This window comes from Trichoplusia ni, chromosome 18, assembly GCF_003590095.1.
Source record: "Trichoplusia ni isolate ovarian cell line Hi5 chromosome 18, tn1, whole genome shotgun sequence".
Taxonomy (NCBI): domain Eukaryota; kingdom Metazoa; phylum Arthropoda; class Insecta; order Lepidoptera; family Noctuidae; genus Trichoplusia; species Trichoplusia ni.
The window spans coordinates 4,490,888-4,514,308 of NC_039495.1; the positions used below are offsets into that span (position 1 = coordinate 4,490,888).

General features: G+C 38.8%; 2 protein-coding genes across 7 annotated transcripts in view; one reads left to right on the plus strand and one right to left on the minus strand.

Annotated features, from left to right (window-relative positions):
* LOC113503203 (nucleoside-diphosphatase uda-1) overlaps window positions 1–7,926 on the plus strand; it is a 19,857-nt gene extending 11,931 nt beyond the window's left edge. For all 5 annotated transcript variants that reach the window (XM_026885074.1, XM_026885073.1, XM_026885076.1 and 2 more), the window contains 7 exons: window positions 145–308; window positions 687–778; window positions 1,595–1,748; window positions 2,398–2,547; window positions 5,747–5,919; window positions 6,488–6,651; window positions 7,046–7,926. In XM_026885074.1, coding sequence (XP_026740875.1) covers window positions 145–308; window positions 687–778; window positions 1,595–1,748; window positions 2,398–2,547; window positions 5,747–5,919; window positions 6,488–6,651; window positions 7,046–7,135 — 987 coding nt within the window. In that variant the 3' untranslated portion in view covers window positions 7,136–7,926. The remainder of the gene's footprint in view (window positions 1–144; window positions 309–686; window positions 779–1,594; window positions 1,749–2,397; window positions 2,548–5,746; window positions 5,920–6,487; window positions 6,652–7,045) is intronic.
* Window positions 7,927–10,543: 2,617 nt separating this feature from the next.
* Window positions 10,544–23,421, minus strand: part of LOC113502924 (uncharacterized protein CG3556) — a 139,310-nt gene continuing 126,432 nt past the window's right edge. Inside the window, exons 1-10 of one of the 2 annotated variants that reach the window (XM_026884679.1) lie at window positions 17,194–17,215; window positions 16,306–16,381; window positions 15,831–16,027; window positions 14,837–14,934; window positions 14,311–14,558; window positions 13,989–14,149; window positions 13,556–13,772; window positions 13,146–13,296; window positions 12,628–12,839; window positions 10,544–12,225 (exon numbers count right to left, since the gene is read on the minus strand). In XM_026884679.1, the coding sequence (XP_026740480.1) occupies window positions 12,164–12,225; window positions 12,628–12,839; window positions 13,146–13,296; window positions 13,556–13,772; window positions 13,989–14,149; window positions 14,311–14,558; window positions 14,837–14,934; window positions 15,831–16,027; window positions 16,306–16,372 (1,413 nt within the window). In that variant the 5' untranslated portion in view covers window positions 16,373–16,381; window positions 17,194–17,215 and the 3' untranslated portion in view covers window positions 10,544–12,163. Of the gene's footprint in view, window positions 12,226–12,627; window positions 12,840–13,145; window positions 13,297–13,555; window positions 13,773–13,988; window positions 14,150–14,310; window positions 14,559–14,836; window positions 14,935–15,830; window positions 16,028–16,305; window positions 16,382–17,193; window positions 17,216–23,421 lie in introns of those variants that run through there. The other variant, XM_026884678.1, reaches the window with a different exon arrangement.

Consider the following 23,421-nt stretch of genomic DNA (forward strand, 5'->3'; position numbering starts at 1 on the left):
TCGTGGGTTCGATTCCCACCCAGAACAAATGTTTGTGTGATGAGCACGGTCATTTGTTCTGTGTCAGAATACAAGCTCTGCTTAGTTTGAGACTAGATGGCGCTGTGTGAAAGTTGTGTAATATTTATTTATGTTGTATAACAGGGTGCGGAAACGATAGTCCAGTTAATAAAGAAGGCGGAGTTCCTAACCCCGCCGGAGAAGCGGCGCACGACGCCGCTCATCGTGCGCGCCACGGCCGGCCTGCGGCTGCTGCCCGCCGACAAGGCGCAGCAACTCATAGACGCCGTCGCCAGAGCTATCTCTAAGTAAGATTCGTCGGCCTACCATGTTGGGGTCGGCTTCCAGTCTAACCGGATTCACCTAAGTACCAGTCTTTTACAAGGAGCGAATGCCTATCTGAACTCCTCAACCCAGTTACCTGGACAACACGATACTCCTTGGTTATCAGACTTTCAAGCTTCTGACTATCTGTATCGACTGTCGAAGATGTATGAATAACAGTCTTGACCCACAACTTAAGCAAAACACTGAGGAACTCGTCATGACAAAGATGGTTACCAATCTACGGGCAAACCGCGTCTAGCGTAGGTTAACCTATGATCGATTCACTATGCAGTTATAGCTTAGCTACACTACTGTTTTTCGTCATTTAAATCTACGATCTAACATTATCTTCGTTTCAGGTTGGGCTATGATGTGGGCCCTGACGGCGTGAAGATCATGGACGGCTCGGACGAGGGCATCTTCATCTGGTACACAGTCAACTTGCTGCACAGTAAGTGCTCACTAATTAAGAATATGTATTTAACTACTGATATGTTTGGTGACATAAAATGTTGAGTTATTGACTACTAAGCAAAATAAATTGTTATCAATCGAACTATAGTCGTGTAAATTAGACCTCTTGTATTCGCGAACTTCTATTAAACGCTCTCTTGGTCTCTCAAATTAACGAACAAATAAAATCTACTCGTCTTCGGATTTTTGAATAAACTAAATACTCCGATGGACCGATGACCTAAAATGTAGCTAGCTGGAACTGGAAGCGGAAGGTGAAGGATTGGGTGTTGTTGTGCACATCGAGGGAGGCCTAAGTCCAGCAGTGGACCTGGATACCTCGAATTTATTGATGGATTGATTGATGTGAACGCTCCATAAGCAAACAAGATTCTTTTTCTATTATTAACTAGGGGAGCGTTTAAGTGTTACGTAACGCAATTTTTGAAGATTTTATCCTCCCCCTCCCATATGTAACGCACCGTAACGTATTTCTGTACGTAAACGTGCCATGAAATTTAACATTTTTCCCGTAAAACATAGACGAAAAGGGTTCTGGTTTTGCAAGATTCTAAGTTCCTAGTCTTACATCTGAAGAAAAAAAGGAACGTAACGCGTTGTATAAACATCCCTTGCCGCCCTTATAACCCACTGTAACGTTTTAAAAAAACCCTCTAAATTGCTTAACGCAATACTCCCCCCTATAGATAGATAGATAGATAGATAAAATACTCTTTATTGTCACCATAAGGATAAACAAATTAGGACAATACGTAATACTTGAACTTAACTTAACGCGTGTGTTGCCCCTCAGACCTGATGGACGGCAACACGATGGCTGCGCTGGACCTGGGCGGCGGCTCCACGCAGATCACGTTCCAGCTGTCGGCGGCCGACAGCCCGCAGTACCCCGCCGCCGACCAGTACGTCGTGCCCGCCGGGACCAACGTCACGCTATACACGCACAGGTACTGATACATACATACATAACACATAATTGAACCTATATTTTGATAGTAACTATCGTTGAAATGATTCATTATTAAATGACGCAGCGGTTTAGTCACACGGACGTGACTCGCGATTGACGACACCGCCACGTGCCGTTGACAAAGATAAAAAGTTACACACGTGGTGGCAGAATGGGTGCTCAGAGAGATCTTTTACATGCAATTTTGTGCTGTTGGTATGGCTGAAAATTAAAGGGGGATAGGAATGTTAAAAATCTTACTTTACACACAATTTTTTTTTTAAATTTAAAAAAAGTTGTGTATAATTCTATCTATTGACACACAGTGTTGACCGATCGATTATTTCTATTTCAAAACACACAACGACTGTCGCGGCGGCTGTTATTTTTTTTTAATTGAATAGAACTGTGCAAAAAATAACAACTCAATAACAATAACTCAAAAAATACTTCCGATTTTTATAATCTTACGAAATATATTTATTTAAGATTATTGAGACCAAAAGAGCCCACAGTGCTCCAAAACTAATGTATATCCTACCTGCGACCTAAGTTCACATTGTGGAATGCAATAAACTCTTTGAGTACTGAACTTGGTATTTGCGCGTTAAAGTTTCATTACTCAACATTCCCCCTCTATCTTGCAGCTACTTAAACCTGGGTCTGCTGGCGGCCCGCTACGGCGTGTTCCGTCAGGAGGCGGAGGACAGCGAGACAGACGAGTTCAGGTCCGTCTGCGTCGACCCCATCGTGCAGCGAGAGCCCTGGACATACGCCAACAAGAACTACGTCGTCAGGTTAGTGCAGTTTGAACTTTATTTTCGACATGCTAGGGTTGGTTTTGAGAATGAGATGGCATGACGAACTGAATGTATAACACAAACAATGGAATGAAAAGCAATAGACAAAGTGGAGATATCTAAGGAAGGTCTTTGCCCTGCAGTGGAACAGTAATGTATAAACAAAAAAACCGGTAGTTTTTAACGTTGCCTTGTTTCGGTTGTTCGTAGAAATGAATTTTTAAATCGGAAATAATGATTTCGCTGATCGTCATTTTGACGTCATCAGTTTATATATATATATATATATGTATATATATATGTATATATATATCCTGACCGATTTCGGCCACAGCGACTTGGATCAGCGCCTAATTTTGAGAGCTTCGCTGGTGTGCTCTCCAGTGACTGACAAAGCCAATTTTTGCAGTAAATGTCCGTCCACATTCGCTGCAAGTCAGCATTCCTCCGATGTAGGTATATTGGATGGCCGCGGGTGGTCGGGCCTTCAGCTCTTCTCACCTCGCGTCGAGCTCTTCTCTTTGCCGGTTTTCAAAATCCCATACCTTGTCCCTAATAGTCCGCCTCCATTTTGTTCTATCTGCGGCCATAGCCTCCCACTGTGACGGATGTAAGTCACATCTCTTCATGTGACGTTTAAGCACATCTTTGTACCGCAGACGTTGACCACCCTGCTTGCGCTTGCGCTTGCGCAGAGGCATACAAGAGATTTGGCAGAACTATTGCCATGTACACAGCAACTTTTGTAGAGAGCTTTATGTCATGCGAGCGGAAAACCTTGGCACGAAGTCTACCAAAAGCTGCAGCAGCTGTTCCTATTCGGCTGTTAACTTCGTTATCAAGGAGACACCTGGATGTTATGGTACTGCCAAGATATTTGAATTGATTTACTTGCTTAAGCGAGACTTCTCCGAGTCTAATGTCAACTGGGGCACTGTTCACAGTATCAAGTGTGACCATGACTTCGGTCTTTTTAACATTAATTTTCAGGCCAAATCTGTTACATACCTGAAGTAGTCCCGACATAAGCCGCTGCAGCCCATCTAGGGATTCCGCTACAAAACATAAGTCATCTGCATACATCATCTCGGTGATAGTCGTGTGAGATGAGAGACACTCTTGTGCGAGCCGTACGAGTCATCATGCAGGAGTCGTATTAATCTTATGAACTTGTCCGTGCATCCAAGTTTCGCCAGTACCACCCATAAGGCTTTGCGCGGTACCGAGTCGAAAGCTTTCTCTAAGTCAACAAAGCAAAGAAACAGTGGTTGTCTCTGTTCTCGACTCTTCTCTAGAAGTTGACGAATAGAGAAGATGGCTTCACACGTGCCTCGATTCGGCCGGAAGCCAAATTGGGTTTCAGGCAGTATGTCTTCAGACAAGGACATCAAGCGGTTTAGTAAAATTCGTGCAAAGGTTTTGTCTGGAGAGGTCAGGAGAGAGATACCTCTATAGGAGTTGCAATCAGACTTGTCGCCTTTGTTCTTGTACAAAGAGCACACCCGAGAGACTCGAAACTCATCAGGGACTCGCTCCTCGTCCCACATCTTTACGAAGAGTTTCCGAATGGTCTCGTGCAACTCCGCACACCCATATTTCAACAGCTCCCCAGGAACATTATCAATGCCGACCGCTTTTTTGTTCTGTTGTTGTTGAACGGCGACGATGACCTCACGCAGAGTCAGTGGATCGTCTAGCTGTTTAATTGTGGGCAGTGATGCCATCGAGCAGATGAACGTCACGTCCACAGCCCTATCGACATTGAGCAAGTCGTTGAAATGCTCTGCCCATCTTTTCAGTACGTCCTGCTTGTTGGTCAGCAGCTGTGTGCCGTCATGCGATCTTAAGGGCACTCTTGTACGATTTTCTCTACCGACTAGTTTGCGAACCTCGTCATAAAACACACCTAGCTGTTTCGTGTCAGAGAGCCAGTGCATACGTTCGGCCTTTTGACGCCACCACTTGTCTTTTACTTCCCGTACATATCTCCGCAGCTCGGCCCCACTTTGCTTAACACGCTCCGCTTGTTGATCATCTCTATGTTGACGTAGTATGGACCCATTGGAGAAAGGCAGAGACGTCCCTAAGCGTTAGCATGGCCTCTAACGCGGATCATGAGCCATTAGAAGGGCTATGCCTGGCCGGGATTGCCAGTGGGTCTTAGCAGGAGGCATCTGCTTGCGGTTTGAGAGGGAGAGGGGAGTAGGATACTGCTGCCACGGATAGGAGAGGGGTGTGACAACAGAAGCTCGAGCAGTCCGGGGTCGCGTACCCGTAGCGATTCATATACTGTCAGCGGACAGCCAACAGTCAGAACCACAATGTTTTTTACATAGGGTGACTGTCTCACCTCTTGAACCAAGTTGTGTTACATGGTACCGCGTTAACAATAACTCAAGATACCGCAGTTAGTTAAAATCTCGTATAACGTCACTTATTTGTATTTTGATTGACAAGTGACGTTATTAGCCAAGACATCCACATCATCATCTTTGGTGCGTTTTACCTTCACATGATATTATTTATTTGTTAAAAAATACAATTATTTTTTATCGCTGTAACGTAAAAAACGGCTTAATTGAAATAAAAACTTGATGGGATCGAATGTTTTTAGTGTAATATAGTTACCGGCACGGATCTTGAGCGCTGACCTTCATCGGCGCAGAAGTGACTTTTTGGGTCCCTTTTGCGGTGTGAAGTGAAGCGCGGAGCAGACTGCAGTGCAGTGATTGGCCCGCAGCGCATCGCGTCATAGCCGTCACTCGTGATTGGTTGAAATTCGTTCTTTGCTGCAGTTGCATGCACCTCAAGACGATGAGTACGCACAATTGATTGATTTGGCGTTGGATTTTACGATGCCCAAAGCGATCCTACACTTCCGACGCTCAAGGTCCGTGCCGGTAATTATATCATACTAATATCCCCCCTCCCCGTACCGGCGCGGCCGGCCTGCCAGGCATTTTAATTATTATTTCTTGATATGCATCCAGCGATATCTTAAGAAGCTGCTGATCTTTATTTAGTTGTGCAGAAATCACAAAAATAGATATTGTGCTAGTGGACGAAATTATTACTTTTAGAATGTACCATAAGAGAAAAAAAGATTCAAGAAAGCGACGTTTCTATTACGAAAAAAATATCAAATACTTAATCTGTCATCGAAGCAAGTTAAAGTGTGACATTGGTGTCCCTACAGCGGCGCAGCCCGCCTGGCGGGCACGTCGCGCACGGCCGCGTACTCGGCGTGCCAGCGCGCGGTGCGGCGCTACGTGCTGCGCACGCTGGACTGGGAGCCGCGCCGCGCGCCGCTCGGGCAGGTCGCCGCCATGAGCTACTTCTACGACGTGGCCGCCGACGCCGGACTCATAGGTACGCGGGTCACACTGCACACGCCTACGTAGCGCTCGGCTTCCAGTCTTACCGGATTCAGCTAAGAACCAGTGTTTCACAAGGAGCGACTGTCTATCTGACCTCCTCAATCGAGTTACCTGGGCAACACGATCCCCCAGGCAGTTGCTATGCTTCAGTTTTTTCAAATTTCTCGCTAAAACCATGATGCCTGTAGGCCCACCTGCTACATATCGCACCATTACCCTTACAACTCTTTTTTTTCAGTTAAAAAATAGCCTATGTCCTTTCTCAAGGTCTAGACTATCGTTTTAACAAATTTTAATTACATTGGTTCAGTAGTTTTGGCCTGAAAGTGAGACAAAAGGATTAAATTCCTTCGAAAACATACAAATCACATGCACAAGACACCTATACTCAGAACAAGCATTCGTGAATCGCATAAATGCTAGTCCTACTTGGGGATCGAACCCGTGACACGACGCGCATAGTGGATTTGGCGTGTTAACCTCAACCACTAGGCTATCCGTGCAGTCAGCACTAGTTATAATATTAGTATAGATTATTAATATCTAATTCCTTATTCCAGACGTAATGAAAGGCGGTAAAGTGTCAGTGAAAGCGTATCGCACGAGTGCGGTCCGCGCGTGTTCCGCCGCCAACGTCGAGCAGCCGTGGGCCTGCCTCGACCTCGTGTACGTCGTGTCGCTGCTGCAGGACGCCTACAAGATCTCTGATGATGAACCCATCTCGGTACGTATTCAACTGAACGAAGAAACACTTCTCCTGCATTAAGGGATGTTGTACTTGTATCGTGGGACACACAAACGAATATTCAATTCACATGCATGCAACACCCAGACTCAGGACTCCCGAGTGGACTGGGAATAGGCATCTTCCCATTTGAGGAAGGTTTCAGCATTGACCACCATTCTAGCTCATTGCAGGTTTGCGATTTCAGATTTCAGTATTTGGAATACAGATTTCTTCACGATGTTTTACTTCACCGTTTCTCCACTGTCGAACGGTGAAGGAAAACCTGCATTGGGGATCGGACCTATACCATTGTGTATACAAATCCGTAAACCATAAAGCGGCTAGAACACTCAAAAAACAACCAAACTTAATGATGTTCTTTATTCTCCAGTTATTCAAGAAAGTGAACGGCCACGAAGTCTCCTGGGCGTTAGGGCTGGCCTACACCACCGTCATGAACAAGATTGTGATCACGCCCTAACCACGTGACGAACCCTGTGACGTCACACTCGTAGCGAACAAACTGCTACGGACTGGATACTACTCACTCAAACAGATTCGTGTCATGTAGTGTCAATAATACATTAAAATAATTGTATTTTAAGTAAATCAGATGTATCTTAAATAAATAAACTGTCTGTAAAGAGTTTTGTACATAAAAAACTAGCATTTATTTGTAGTACTTGTTATTCGGCTAAATCCAGTCCGTATCAGTTTCGAAGTGAAGTGATTTGAGCTGCAAACATTACCTCTTTGGTACCACTGTATGTGATATAAATAATATGTATTATAGTATTTTTTATTATTTCTGTCTATTCCACAATATTTGTAAATAATATTTGCTGAAAGCTGATATTATATTTTCTATATGGCAATAGTTTGATGCACTTAAACGTATAGGAGTACGATTTTTATTATGGTTGCCAATTAGAAAATGTTCGAATTTATGTCGTGATTGTGGGTCTGTCTATGGTCGATCAACCATAGACAGCCTTTGCGGATGAGTGACTGTTTTTAAGATATTATTATAAACTGGACCTTTGCTGAGTGTGTTTGTATTAACGTAATTATCGAATTATTGGTGTTGGAGAAAACTTTAGCAAAAATATCAATCACTAAACGAGTGATAACATTTTAATAATATTTAACTTCTATGAAAAACGGTTGTATGCATGGTTGAATACAAACAGTTGATAATCATCTTTGTGTCATGCCTAAATAAGGTCCAAATTGCAATAATTCACTTAGCAACTGTACTTGAAGATTTTCTACTTTACGTAGCTTAAATGAAACCGAGGAATGAAATACAATATAATGTATTTATGTCTTGCATGAAGAAAGATTTATTTTTCAGAGGCTAATTCTTTTTATGCAATTTTGTACCTTAATGTCTAGCGTCTAGAGAACAAATTTGCTTTGACGAAAGTTTTAAGTATTTTTTTCTCTAATGTCATTAAATGATGTAACGGTTTACTCACGCGTATTTATCAGGGATCGGGAGTCGAACTGTTCGACTTGCGATCCCGCCGCGTCTGCTCATGATTAAGGACTCCGGTTGGGTCCGAAACTAGTCGGGCTACCCCGATAAATATGCGCGAGTAAACCGTTACATCATTTAATAAAGAATCAGTCTCACAATAGTTCTCTAATGTAGTTGACTTAAGGTATTATTTCAGACTCATAAGCTTACTGAAGATCAGAGGTTGTGTTTATAAGAGAACGGGTATTAAGGCTATCCAGAGAAGCATTTAGTTTTGTCTGTCCTTCCGTATTTGTATAACAAATTAATCTTTCTTTCTGCAAGAATCGATAGACATAATAAATAATTATATGTTATTAGAGATGTATTGCACTTATTTTAATCTACACAATTATTTATGTAACAAATATATTATGCACAACTATTTATTAAATACTGCTCATTTATTTAAAACTCAATTATTACGGATATTATTCAATAAGATTGTTTTTTGCTTGTTCTACGAATAAAATTCATTTTTCATTTCACATAAACATTGATATCGTTCATAAATATTCAATTGTATCTTTTCTTTTGTAATTAAAGTAAATGTGATGAAGTAACGTTTTATCGAGATGTAATTTGAAAGTCGGTAGTAATATTATGTTTGTATTCCAGTCATCTAAAAAAGTCTAGTGACTTAAACTGAATCGTCTTGTCAATGATTTAAAGACGTACCAGTGATATACAGATAGACAATGAGTTGCGCTTTCAAACGAAAAAGTACCTTAACATTTGATTGAAGGTAATTTATATTGTTTTAATTTGAAGATCCTGAAAAGGGCGACCATCACTGTGACATCTTCCTTTCAGGATCCAATTTAACGATTATTAATAGTGTCATAACATGCTGATCAATTTAAATTAGTTCCTGCAAGAAAGAGTCGCCTTTTTCTGATTGCTAAACATTATTGTGAAGTGCGTTTTCATTTCTATCAAAACGTTTGTTGGCACGACGGGTCAGTTTAAATCATTAGTTCTGTTTTCCAGTGCTTGTTTGTGTTTGAACATCATATGGTATAAGCAGGTATTTTTTTTACGTTTTTGACGCTCATCCTTATCTTTCAAACCTATCTATATCCTGATTTTACTTAAAAAGTAAATGACAGCGTGAAACTTAGTTTAATTTTAGTATTTGTTGATTTTATCATTGTTTTGTGAAAAATCTCATTCCGGGAAACCAGTTTGAATATGTGTGGTCTTTAAGTTGTCATTGTTATATTATGAAACAGTTTGTGGCTTCATGTGTCTGTAATTGCTACTCAGATCTCCCTTGATATCTAATTAATGTTTTTCAATGTCCTAAAAAGAAACTTGACTTTGGTCCACCCTCTGCTGGCATAAACAAGGCAGTTTGTTCAGCTACAGTTTATCAATGCTGAATCTGCACCAGAAGCTTCTAAAGCAAAGCCTTGCAATTCGAGATGCGTACAACAGTCTAAATATGTCCTATCTTAAGAGTTCAAATTAACCACACAGGCCAGGTCTCAGCGTTTATAAGGCTGCTGTTGTACAGTGATGCAGGGGTTGTGATTTTTAACAACCATTATACACCACCACTGACTTCCATCGATGAAGCGGTTCTAGTGGATCTCAAAAGAGCATTTCTCTTTTTGCGATCCTTTCGAAAATCTGTTTTTGGTTCATTAAAATATGATCTTTTAAATATTTTCTTTTTCACGAAATTAAAGAGTCGACATGATATTAATACATATATTGAGTGAGACATGTGTAAAAGACATGCGAATATTTTGCTTGATTTTTACGTTTATGTAAAAACGCGTGAATTTAATTTTAGGTAGAATTTAATTCGCAACAGTTACTATTATTTTTCTATCGAAGACAGTTATTTTGTTCCAAATATAATGTTTATAAATGAAGGTTGTATGTGTGTGTTAAGTTATTCAATAACTTATTATGTAAGTTCTTATGATAAGCACTATCCAAACGAAATATATTCAAATGCTATTTTTATGACGACATTATTGTTTTCCATTTTCTATGCAATATACTAAAGATTTTGTAGCTTACTGTGCACTATTTAGGTATCGGTATACCTAGCCGACGTGGTCAAATTGGTGTTATATGTAAATTGTACAAATTTAATAAATGTTGGATCTTATTACTGGTTTTTTATTACAAAGACTTACTGTGCGGTAGTGGTGGTGATATACGGTGGTAAACTATGGTGTCGTGCTATTTCTGATTCCTTAGATAATCTTCTAGTTTTTATCCCGTTTTTGGTAAATGCTTTCATACGTTGAAAAGCTATCGGTGACGTAATGTTTGATCATTCTTAATGCCAGGTATATTTGACCAATCTCGGTACATTTGTTTAAGTAAAGGTTCTAAAATAAATGAAACGCCATAGAATACTGAATTTTCATAGTTTATTAAGAACTATTCAATAGGTACAATAAAAATGTTATTCTAACGCACTTTAATCAGATAACGCTGCGTTCAGTCTCGTCTAAAATGATTAGTTTTAAAATCTATGGTTTGAGATTACACAATATTTAACTAGAATTACCTATCGATTTAATGAAAATTATGCATTGTTTTGACAAAGCAATTTACGATTTCTTTCTCTTATAAGTTATCTTGTTTCCCACAGTTGACAAGGTTTTCTTGAAGCTTTTAAAGGAACATACAAAATTTTCACTAAATTGATGTATTATGTATGTATTAAAAATGTTTTAAATTGAGAATCGCTTACTTTAACACGAATCTTAAACATTGATCTAAGCTATGATACATGCCCATCTAACATGCAAGGTGTTGCAAGATAAAAATAATGCCCGTAATATTTTCAGAAAGTTAACAATTTAGTATAAATTTTCTGACAATATTATTGACAGTGTTAAATTACAGAGTTATTGCACTTTTAAAATATAATGCATATTAAGTATACACTGAACTAATGTCTTACAATGATAGATCCTACGACAGGTGTTTTAACATGATTATTAGATATGACATGTAGCCCTCACCAAATACTCGTAAATGTGCCAGCAGGTTTATCAGAAAACTCGCAGTCAAATTACGCCAAGCGACAACAGCGTAAAATACACAATGATTGCTGTTCGAATCATTGTCTTATAAGTATATGAATAAAAGTTCAGCAATAATTGAAAAAAATCGCTGTTGCTATTGCTCTGCTTTTTACAACAGACAGTTACCGTTTGAGTACTGTATAGTAAAATTACAGGTATTAGTGACACTCTGTAATATCAGTAGTATGATAGATTTCGGATAGTCAGCCATCGAAAGTAACACATCTACCAGCTTATACATGTCACATACCATGCTAAAACACCAAAATATTTACATTAAAATCCCTTCTTGGGTAGGAAAAACTAGGTCTTCGGTATCCATACAAGGTAACATTTTAACAGTAGAAACTGATTTTTAAAACGGCAACATTTCTACGGTAACGTATGAGAATTGACCACTGCTAAGCTACGAAACTGTTAAACCACAATTGATTGAGTTTATACGATTTGATAGAAATCTAGGCTATTCTTCTATTGAGAGTCGAGTACAAATAGTGAATGTAGGTTCTAAACTTGGAAATATGAGTAATATTATCAAAACAAGTATAAAATATTAATGCAGGTTAAAGATGCTAATGTTTGTAAGCAAGTAACGACATCTACATTTAAAATGTCAATTATTTCCCCTAAGTCCTCTGACTTGCACAATGATTTGACATTTTCTTCCTAAATGACGCTCTCGTTAAGGACTTTAATTCTTGTGCTGTGACCCACAGCCTGTAGTAACTTGCATCTGAAGGTCTCTCTTTCTCAAGACAGGTCAAGTTGAAACTATTTCGCTATTCTTAGCGGTACGGAACAGTCAGTGAAGTAAACAACATTCAGCTCTATGCTTCTCGTATTAATGTCGTTATTTGCTTGCAATCTTAAATCCATCTACACACGTTGGGATTACAATGAGTCTGTAACATAGGGTAGCTGCAACGGCTTGATGGAATTACAACTTCTTGTACCAGAATAAGTAGTGCTCTCCATCTTCAACTAATAGGTCGTCCACACCTGTAAATTGATAGACTTTTGTTTAGAAAATTTATATGTAGAAGTTGAGGAGGGAAACAAAGGATATCTTTATCTAATTTGGTTGAATGCTGCGAGTGCAGAATTCAGTTTCCAAAATCTCTTAGCGTTCTTTACTCGTTTTGCCAGTAATTAGTGAAGAAGAAAATATTTTTTCCTACTCCGCTCTCATTATTTTTAATAGTTATTACATTTTAAAAAAAAATGTAATAAATAGTTTTTACAATTTTATTACATTATTTAATAGTTCTGATTCATTTTCGTGCCAAGACAGTTTATTTTTTCTCTAGGACACACAGTTTGGGAAGGTTCTTTTTGGCAATCATTGTTGATCCTGATTTACAGGAGTTCCAATGATAGTACAAAGTTAGTTAAGTTTCTTACCGACGGGAGCGACGAGCTGGTTGCCGGGCGGGCTTGCCGGGTCGGGGATCTCGGGCAGGCGGTACAGCAGCCAGTAGTGGTAGCCCATGGGCTCCTCCTTGTGCCCAGCCAGCGTGTGCACGTAGTGACCGTTCGGCCACTCGCTAGCTTCGAACTTGAACTTAGGGTTGTGTTCCGCCGCCATTTGCATCACGTGGTAGAATGATACGTTCCTGAAAAGTAAATATTGTTTTTTGTTTTAAAATTTTTAAATGAGTAAAATATGTAATAGAATTATATTAATATTTATTTCGGGCTGACAAGTTCTGCTGTTTTTAGTTATAGTAAATTAATTGATTCCATTCTAGAAATCTTCTTAATCTGTAAAGGTTTTTATAAAAGTAACTTTTTCAAGTTAAAGAAATGAACTCTTGAAAAAGTTCTCTCATGGGCACTTAATCAAATTGCCTTTTGAATTATGTGGTTAAGTAATAATTCAACAAGGAGAGTCTCAATTCAAAATGTTTCATGAGTATTACTTTGGAGTGACCATGTGGAGGGTGAAGTTCTCAGTGACGTTGGTTCCGAGCCACAGCGTGTACGTGAAGGACACGTTGCGCGCGTCAGACTCGTTGCTGGTGCTGCCGGACTGGTACGCCAGCTTCAGAGTGCCGTCGCCGCCGTTGCTGTCTGTAATGTAGAGTTATTAATTAATGTAATAATGTTTTATAAGCAGCAAATACAGTAGTATTTATTTATTGGTGCTTAGAAATAGGAAGACTGCCTTTGATTATCAATTTTAAGGTCAGCCCTCTGCCAATACTAATCAATTTACAGTAACGCCTAAGATTTCTAATATATAATCCTTAATACGTTGATGGTCCCTGTGGATTGGGGTGGTGTAGAGTTACATACTGTCATTAAAGATCTTACGTTTTTTTGTACTAACCTAATGGTTCATGTCGGCTATCAAGCAGCTTATCACTGCAATGCGGGGGTCGCACAGCAGCTAAAGAAGCAGGAGTGAGCGCCGCCACAGCTGCAGCGGTCTTGGCGACGTCGCCCCAGCCGCCGTCCGCGTTCTGTCGCTCCAGAAGCCACTTCCTGGCTGCAGGGAAGCTCCAGTGCTGGTGGGCTCCCGGCCCACTGTCTGAGTCTTCAAGAGCCTGAAGGATTAAAAAAGTTTAACACTTCCGTAGTCGTAAGAAATCGAATATATTTTCTGAGTAAGCTGTACAGCTGCTTAGAAGTCCCTTGGCTGCTTTGTATGTTAATTATTATATTCCACTTGTTTATTGGTTAGAACTTAGATTAAAGGCACAACATTACTGGCATTTTTTTTAAATCCGCCTAAAATGCAGTAACAGAGAAAGAAGTCTAACCTGTATAGCAAGAGCGGTAGTAGTGAGAGTGCCGAAGCTGCCGTCGGAGTGTTGCTGGCGCGCGAGCCCGGCCATGGGGCGGCGCACGAAGTGGATGAGGCTGCGGTGGCGGTGGTCCTGCACCACGCAGCGCAGTGCCAGGATCACCATCGATATCGTGTCTGGATGACAGCATAACACTTTCATGTATTTCAACATAGATACGAACTGAGGCGATAATTATAATCATGTCAATGGAAAAGAAAAGTCAAGAATTTGTCATATTCTGGTCTTCGTAATATGCTTGCTGTAATTAAAATTAACCAACAATACCAAAACTTACCAAGGCTATGATCAGACGCAGCGTTAGCAATATCCAAGAGCCTCCTAATATGCCGGCGGCGAACATGAGCAGCCGACGAGCAAGCAGCCAGGGTTGCGTACGCGAACTCAAGATCATGAGGCGGCTCCCTGTGGAGGAGTGCTGCCACCAGGTCCCGGCCGTGGAACGAGCGAGGATCCTTGCAGAGCGCGCCCAGAGCCAGAGTGTAAGCGGCGAGGCGCCCCAGAGGTGGGGGGGACTCGTGGTGCCTGCAGGAGATTAGTTTTTATTAAATTAAATATGTTCGTTTGTGCAATGTGCAAATGATTGATTGCTTGATAATCAATCATTCTTTCAGTCTTCCAATAAAAAAGGGTAATTTGTTTAAACATTCATCGAAAAGAAACTGAACACTTTTTGACTATTACGTGCAAAATGAATGAATTATTTGCGGATAAAGAGCTTATTTTATTGTCTCGAAATTAACGTCGATATCAGTTCTTACTTGGTTCAGGGGATATAAGTAGATAATAGTCATTTAACTTACTTGGACATCATAAGCAATATCTCAATCTCCATTTGCTTAGCTGAAAGCTGCATCTCCAGCCCTTGTTGTTCGATCTCCTTACCGGTATTATTGGCCAACTGAAAAACAAAGTTGTACATCAATACCACGTACATATACGAGAAATATGGTGCGAGTTGTATACATTGCCGGTGGTGGTAAATCAGCTTTGATTTCAGAGCGGCGGGACTCCGCAATGTATTGTATCATAGGATTTCCCTCATCTCATCTAAATAAGCTCTTAATTCTGCAATCATTACGTGTTGGACAGTTCGCAGTACATAAAGGCAGTAGCCAAGTGCTATTGGTCTCGAATGCGTCGTTTCTATGTTTGATAGGGCTTACCAGACGTATTTGGTGATTCGTCACAGGCCATTTGGCCGAGTGACAAGGAATACGAGGTGGATCGGGCATGTCGATGTTGATTTAGGGTCCCAATGGTATTTCAGAATCTATTCCGACTGCTAGCTTACTACTTGAATACCAAAGTGTTTTAATACTTTCTCTCCACATAACATGTCTTAATTTGTGAACTCTTGAATTAAAGAGTTCCAACATCATCATTCTTTAAATAGCTAACTTTTGGAAAACGACTTGAGGACCTACTATTACTTTTCCCATACAATGGGAAATTTCTAACTTTACGTTAACTCAAATAAGAGGAAAATAATAATTGACTACCAGGCAAGGGAGATTCTTTTGTGTGTCTTAAGTACGTTAAAAAACATCAGGGAGTCAACCAGCTAGCTTGAAAAACTGTTCCACCGAGCTACTAATAAAGAGGACTAGTACAAGCTGATCGCTAAACTATACTAGTAAGAGAGGCACCATTAGAAGAAGAAGGACAAGTACTCTCAGATCAGCAGGAGCCAGAGACCACCTTATTCTATATTTAGTAGTGTCCTGCTTTTAATACTTCAATATGTTTTTGAAGAGCTCATATTCACCACAGTGTACTCAAGTCTTGTTTATCTACCTGCAAGGTCAGCATAACGTGGTGCGTGTCGTTACCCCAGCCCCAGTCGGGCTGGCGGTGCTGCAGCAGGTACTGAAGCGCCTTCTGGATCGCCTGGCCCTCGTTCAGTGTCTCCGTCTCCCACGCGGTAGTAGTTGATGTCACGACTGTTGTCGTTGCTGGAGCCTTGGTAGTTGCAGTTGTTGGAGGCTCCGTTTCTGGGGAGAAGCTTGGATTAGTCTTTTTGTATTCAGTGCGAAACAAGATAAGTTGCAATCTCTATCGTATTGTATCATAATATTTCTTGCAGGTTCAGCGAGAAAGAAAATTGTGCGAATTTCAGGATTTTTTCAGAAGTTACGATTTGATTGACTTGAATTCAGTTTGCAATGAGCTTGTTTGTATACATACTCGAAGACTTATTGGAATACTGATAAAACGGTGGTCACCATTAAAGTTATTCGTGAAAATAAATCGAACTAATGTCTTAACTTACCAGTCTGACAGTAAGCTGCCGAGACGAAAATCAGAACCCACAGCGAAATTAAGTAACGTCGGCCCATGATGGTGATCTAGAACAAAAAAAAACATTCCTTTAACATCATATAAACCGCTTCTAACAAAAACAACCTTATTATAGGACGATGCAAACCTTACATGTCATACTGTCTCTATCATTGTCTAATGGAAAAAAGAGAGAGACAAATATACATGTTAGAACGTCACTTAGCAAAGTGTCGATACAGCGATAGCGAGCTATACGGGTATTACTCCGGGAGTGACTTTGATGCCTTGTTCGTTCCATAGCTACAGTTTCGTGTGTATATAGTGAGCCTGTCTATATTCAGTACCTATCACACGTCAATCAACACCCCATTCTGTTCACCGACCAAGCCTTTTAGCCGCGTCAATCTGTTCGTTATACTAGACAACTGCAAAGTGAGCAACTCTGGAAGCATCTATACATGAATTGTCTGTGACGCTGTCGAATGTTCAACGCTGTCACTATGAGCTCATGAAGCAAGGATCAGGGTATGGAAGCGATAAGCTGAATAGGGTATTTGTCTTTCCGTCCGTCTGTCACCAGGTTGTACCTCATGAACCGTTAAAACTGAATAGTTAAAATTGACGCAGGTGATCCATATCTATTGTCGCTATAAAAAAACCGTAAAAATTTAACCAATTTTCATTGGAAATTCGGATTTTACAACCTTTTTGTACAGAACTCTCAGTTCAGTATATTATCTCAATTATTATATCAGACCCGCAAATAACAACAAAAGTTTTATTAAAATATCTACTTCTTTTTGTAACACTTAAACTGGCCTGTTTATAAAAAACGACGAAATATAATAATAGAATATCAAGAAAATGCAAACCATACCTACAGAACCAACTATACTCTATTTACGCTGGTAAAATCATCTCATTGATTGAATAGCGAATATAAAGTTCAGATGTTATATAATTTGACAGACTCAGCATCTATTTTAGTATCCAACATTGTCTACGTCACTTCTCATATATTCAGCACAATTTGTTGAATGAAATATGAATGATAGCTTTCTCAATATCCCATTCAATTTCGTAAAACACGTCATGAATGTTATATCAGGTGATCAAAATAATATCTCTGTTCTTCTACGGAGTTTCCACGAAATGAGTTCTTATATAATTTGAGGCTTGATTATTTATTGATATCTGCTTAAGTATTTAATGAGGCTTAAGGTTTACATAAGACTTATAGTCAGACGGAAAACAAAATTGAATAAGACAATATTATTTTTTCTTGAGGACTGTGACTACTTTTTTCTTGCCTATTTTATCCCATTTTATTTTCTAACTTAAACGCATGCTACCATACCTAACTTCGGTATGCATACATTAAACTAATTGTTTTTAAAATTTAATTTAATTTTACTACATTATTAATACTTTAAATCTCAATCTGGATCCCTATCTTAACTTTTTTAGATTACAGTATATAATTAAAACACAAGTTTCAGAGTCACGAGTTATTTCTGTCGTTTTATTCGTATTAAAATATCTCCCCATTCTCGTCCAATATACCTATTTACGTTCGATAAAAGTAGAGCGATTGGGTTCCACTTGAGATGTCTCCCGTCTCTCAGATAGGACACGTACTCTGTGAGGCTGTGCCCCGATAACGCAGCGCTGTAATGGACCAGACAGTTCAATCGCCCTCAACTTTGTAATGAGGTTTTTATTCCAAGTTGCACTGAGAAAATTAAGGATGGTAATGGCTTGCAGTCTTGCGGTCTTCCTTTTGTAAATCCTTTTAGAAATCGCATAGTTCCCCTTCAAGTTTCGGAACATCGCCAGTTCCGAAACTTGAAGGGGAACTATGCGATTTTCTACATCAATATCTAGATGATTTACCCAAAGTGTTAGTATATGCATTACAATGAAACGTAACTATTGATTAAAGCGTCATAAGGCTTTATTTGTGTGCTAAGAGAAGACACAATAAAATATTCATACCAGTAAAGCATCTTCAAGCTTAGTTAAAATCTCAACCAAGAATCGTCATAATAGCTTCGTTACCACAAGACAAAACATTAGTCATAAATAAACAATGAATACAGATTACAACTTTGTCCGTAATAAATTCTACTTTTCCTAATTTTAATCGAAAATTTTGGAAATGCCGATTTGTGGTATATAAATTATTAACTATAAAGCATTTCGTTTGCGACCAGTCTCAAAGGAGCAGCAGATTCGTTTGATATTCAAATTGGAAATGTTCCGAACGAGTTGGACTTGGCCGTGCAAGCATTTTGTGTCCGAACATAAATTATGAACGATTCGGATACTGAGAATTGAATTTTTAAATGTTATAAATTTAAAGAGAAAACTCCAGAGAAAAGTGACTCGTCTGATAATAAACCAAAATTTTTACTCGCAAAGCGAGAGACGGAAATTGTGTTCGCCAAAAATAGTTCTGACGAAATATTGTTGTTTACTTGCGGGATGATAACATTGTATTGGTGAACAAGTTATGGGATGATACCATCCACATAGGTAAAAAAAACCTTAAGTAATCGGACACTTTAAGACAATTATGAATTAATTCAAAACACGTGCCTGTCTTGCAAAGAGGTTGGAAATATACCGACCTTTGTCGATTCACAAACTGAGCTCCACATCGATGATTAAGGTTAACCATAAGATCAATGATATAGACTTAATAAAACATCCTAGCATCCACAACTAACTTAGTGAAGCGAATTTCAGGAGCATCAATAAAATATAAAGCATGTTTACTACCAAAATACTTAGAGTGGAACGCTTCGATCAGGGATGTTCAAAGCAAACATCAATAACAGCACGATGACCGCGCAATATTTCCTTTGGCGCCTACTTTTAACAAATTGCTATTTCCTTGCATGATTTATTCTCCTCTGGGACGCTTATTTTGTACCAGGATAACATAAAATCAATACAGTCTCGTCGAACGTTAAGTTTTGAAAGAGGTTTGAGGTTATCCTTTAGTTTACTTCAAATATTGCAACACCGGCTTTCTATACGACCAAAATTTCCTTGTGCAGTGAATAAACTTTTATGAAATAGAAACATATTTTCCTCTGCTTGTCTTTCAAGAACCTTGCGAATAAACGTATGAATAGCAATTTAATTTACTAGGGACGTAGACGCGATTCTCCTTTTAATATACCTCATGTAGGTAACACACCCGCGGCCGTACCTACCCTTATTTTTCTTCAATTATGTTCGTAACGAAGTGATCTTGCCGGAAGATGGCCAATTATCTTTTATTTTGTCTTTTTTTGTGGCAATAAACTTACGAGCTCACGTGGCGTATGTAGGGCGAATCCCTATTTGTTCTAAATAGACCATTGTTCCACACTAATTCAGGGCAATCTGTGTGGAAATAGCACAATTGATATTTCTTTATCTTCAATAGTTATTTTACATGCTTATTACGAAATAGCGACGAAAATTCCTTGTAAATCTTCTTTAGAACTTGCCTAGATGTATCGTTCTTAACATTCATATCATCACAACAGTCCACTGCAAATCCTCCATACCATATCAAAATCTCGTGGCATTTATTCTGGCTATCGTAAATTCCCAGCGTAACGTGATATACAGAAAGTAAACAAGATAAAGGTGGTTGTGCTACGTCTGGAGTCCTTCCGAGGCTGGTGTAAGCGAGTGTGAGCTGTGAGCCACTGAATATGTATTATCACGAACATCATTTACTTGTTCGTGTGCGGCCACGAGAGGCACGGGTGGAAGGAGCGGGACAAAGGACTCGACAGTTTAATAGCTATTAATATGAAGTTATAAATGGATGCTAACGTGTCTTGCTATGAGACTATGAGCTCAATTTTCTTGGTAATTTTGTAGGTTTTCTAAAGGATGTTAGATGCCATTGTTTTTGTATGGTTTACTAACTACTATTTTAATAATTCCTCTTAAACAAACGCTTGGCTTTATCAAGTTTCCATAGCCTAAAACATTGTATATTACGTTTACTCGTCTGTAAGCTTTAGAAATCGTATGTTTAAGAGTCCGTAACAAGCAGCTCCTGTGATATTTGTGTATGTTACCGAGACAATTTATCTGGTCTGAGGCGCGCAACGATCCGTGTCTGATGGCGCGTGATTGATGGAACTCTTGAGGTGTGATGTGATCCTAGTACCTCGGGCCATGAAGAATGGTAGTTTTTCTCTACACGGACGGAACGAATACTCTTTTTGGTAAAATAAAACATGTGTTTCTTTGGTGATTTATACGTAGGTACATAAAAAGGATACACGAGACTCTTGAGGTGTGCTGTAAGCCTGGTACTTTGGAAAATGAGGAACGCTTTTTTTGTATGAGTAAAAATGTAAACCGAAGTGTAAAATTTTACGTAGTAACATTTAATAAGATTTAACAAGGAAAAACATAACACAAAAAGTAACCAGACGGACAAACAATGGTACCTCTTTCATTGGGCTCCGTTTTCGCCTTTTGGTGTACAGAACCTTGAAAAAATGTTTCATAAAAGAATAGTAAGCTCGAGTTAGGCTTACTGAATACAAAATACAATCTTTTAGTATTAATTACAGTACGTACGTAACTAACTTCAAAAAAGAGGGCTCAATTTGGCTATTTTATTTTTAGGCTGCCATACCAAAAGGCTATGAGGGGAACCTTATCACTAAGTCTATCCGTCTGGGTGTTTGTCCATCTGATAGCTGTGATCAGGCTGTATCACATGAAACTATAACAATTAATATTTTTCACAGATGATGTATTTCTGTTGCAGCTATAACGACAAATTTATAAACATACATAAAAATCAAAGTTACAGTTGATACGATCATAGGTTTGATGGGTAACCAATTTCTTTACAAAAATCTTCTTTCTTTTTTAAAAACGACTCCCGCATTAAGGAATTTAATCCTTGTGTCGCGGGGGGTTTACGAACATACAACTCACATGCACAAAGACACCCAGACTCAGAACAAGCATTCGTGGATCACACAAATGCTTGTCCTACGCGGGGATCGAACCCGCGACACGACGCGCACAGTGGGTTTGGCGTGGTGACCTCAACCACTCGGCTATCTGTGCAATCGTTCTTCTTTAGCATATTCGTACTGAACCTTCAAAGTCCGACGCTGATTTGAGCGGTTTTTTATGTGAAAATGTTGATATTGTATTTGACTGGTTAATAAATAACATAATACATCAAAGTATGATTATTTCGGTTAGTCGCGCAGAAGCGTAGCAGGTGCGCGTTTAGGTGACGAGAGGTAATTTTCCGTCTGCTGCGCTAATTGAGGAGGCGTTTGCGCAGCCGCCCGTGTAACATGCTCTCCTAGTTATTTACTTACAAACTACGTTTTAATACTTTCAGTTTTTAGTGACTTATGGCGTCTAATTCAATTAACGACGATGACAATTTGAACGATTTAGATATAACGATGTTTTATGTCTAAATTATAAAAGTGTTTGTTCGGCTTAGTTGCGAAGACCGTTTAATGTTACTATGTTAAAATTCTGCTTTGTCTTTTATAGAAATTCGTATGTTCCTAAAAAATCTGGACCAGGTTTACGCATTTGATCAGATTTTACTAATCTTGTAAGGATAAGTAGTAAATCCCTTTTGTTTGTCAATTGCTTGATTTGATGGATGTTCGAGACCATTAAAAAGTTGTTCAAAAATAAAAAAAAGTATAACATGACATTTGTGTGTCACGAAAGATCTTCTAACAGGCTGTTAGTCGATTTTCTTTCTTTTTTTTACAAGCCAGTATCTGAAGTTCCAATTTCAAATTCCACGAAATCTGTGCCCGCGGGAAATCATCAAAAAGTAATACCGTTAGGAAACGTGGCTTTGTATCAAACGCTTTATAACAGATGTTTAATTAAAAGAAAGACCAATTAATATTTTAGGATTGTTCCCAATTGTTTGGACGGTATGTTGTAGGTACTGGCAGGTAATTAAACTAATTATGTTAGCCCCAGATGTAATTTAGAGTTTGTTTTGTTTGTGTTGTATTTTATTCCTGTTTACCTGATTGTTATGTATATTAAAACAAAGTAAGGTTAGTTAGATTATAACTGTAAATGTGAATTGATATATTAAAAGAATTATGAATGTTGTGAAGAAAGACAGGAAAAATTAAAATGAATAGCTTTTGAAAACGTGCAAACTATAGAATAAGCCAAGTGGCTTTATTAATGTAAAAATAATACCTTCAGAATAAATATATTCATGACAGTGTTGGGAGAATAGAAAAGATATCTGTACTGGTAAATAATCTTTCAATATTTGTCTAAAAGTCAACTGTATATGATTGAACCTTTTAACCTGAGTCATGTGTTTACTATTGTCAAACGAAATATATACCTTAGCTTTAGTTTAGATTACAAAACACCAATTACAAAGTCTGTTAATAAGAAACCGTCTTATTAACAAGAGAAATACAACAAAGATTAATCTAGAAAAGTTAAACTATTCATCAATCAATGTTGGCAGTGTTGCCACACTTACGCTCCCTAACAAAAGATAAATTACTTTTCTTGTATTCACGCATTTATAGGATTACTTTATTATCTGTTTCTTTGTCTTGTTCACAGTATGGTTGACGTAATTGTTTCTCTTAGGTTGGTAGATAAATTTACAGTAGACATATGTATATGTAAGTAGGTGTATATGTAGGTATTTACAAGTAACAGGAAAAGTATAATCGCCACGTTTGATGTTTTATTTTATGTTAAAACTTATCGAATTAAAATATTTGGTTCATAGAATGAAACTGATCAATTGGTTCCTGAAGTAAAAATTGAGTAAATAGTAAGATTGCGGTAAAAGTAAGGTTTGGAAAGGCTTTCTTCATTTCATAATTATGTTGTATATTAAAATCAAAATATGACATAACTGTAAGCAACTGTTACTGTAAACCATATGGCAATATTGATGCACCTTTCTTTGCAATATTTCATCTAGCAAAGAAGAAAATCTGCCACAGATAAACACTTTAAACTCCTTGACAGCCCACACTACTGGAATCTCTCCCACATAGCTCCCCTCTCAGACAGGACTCACGGATCACGCCCGACAGATTGACAGCGT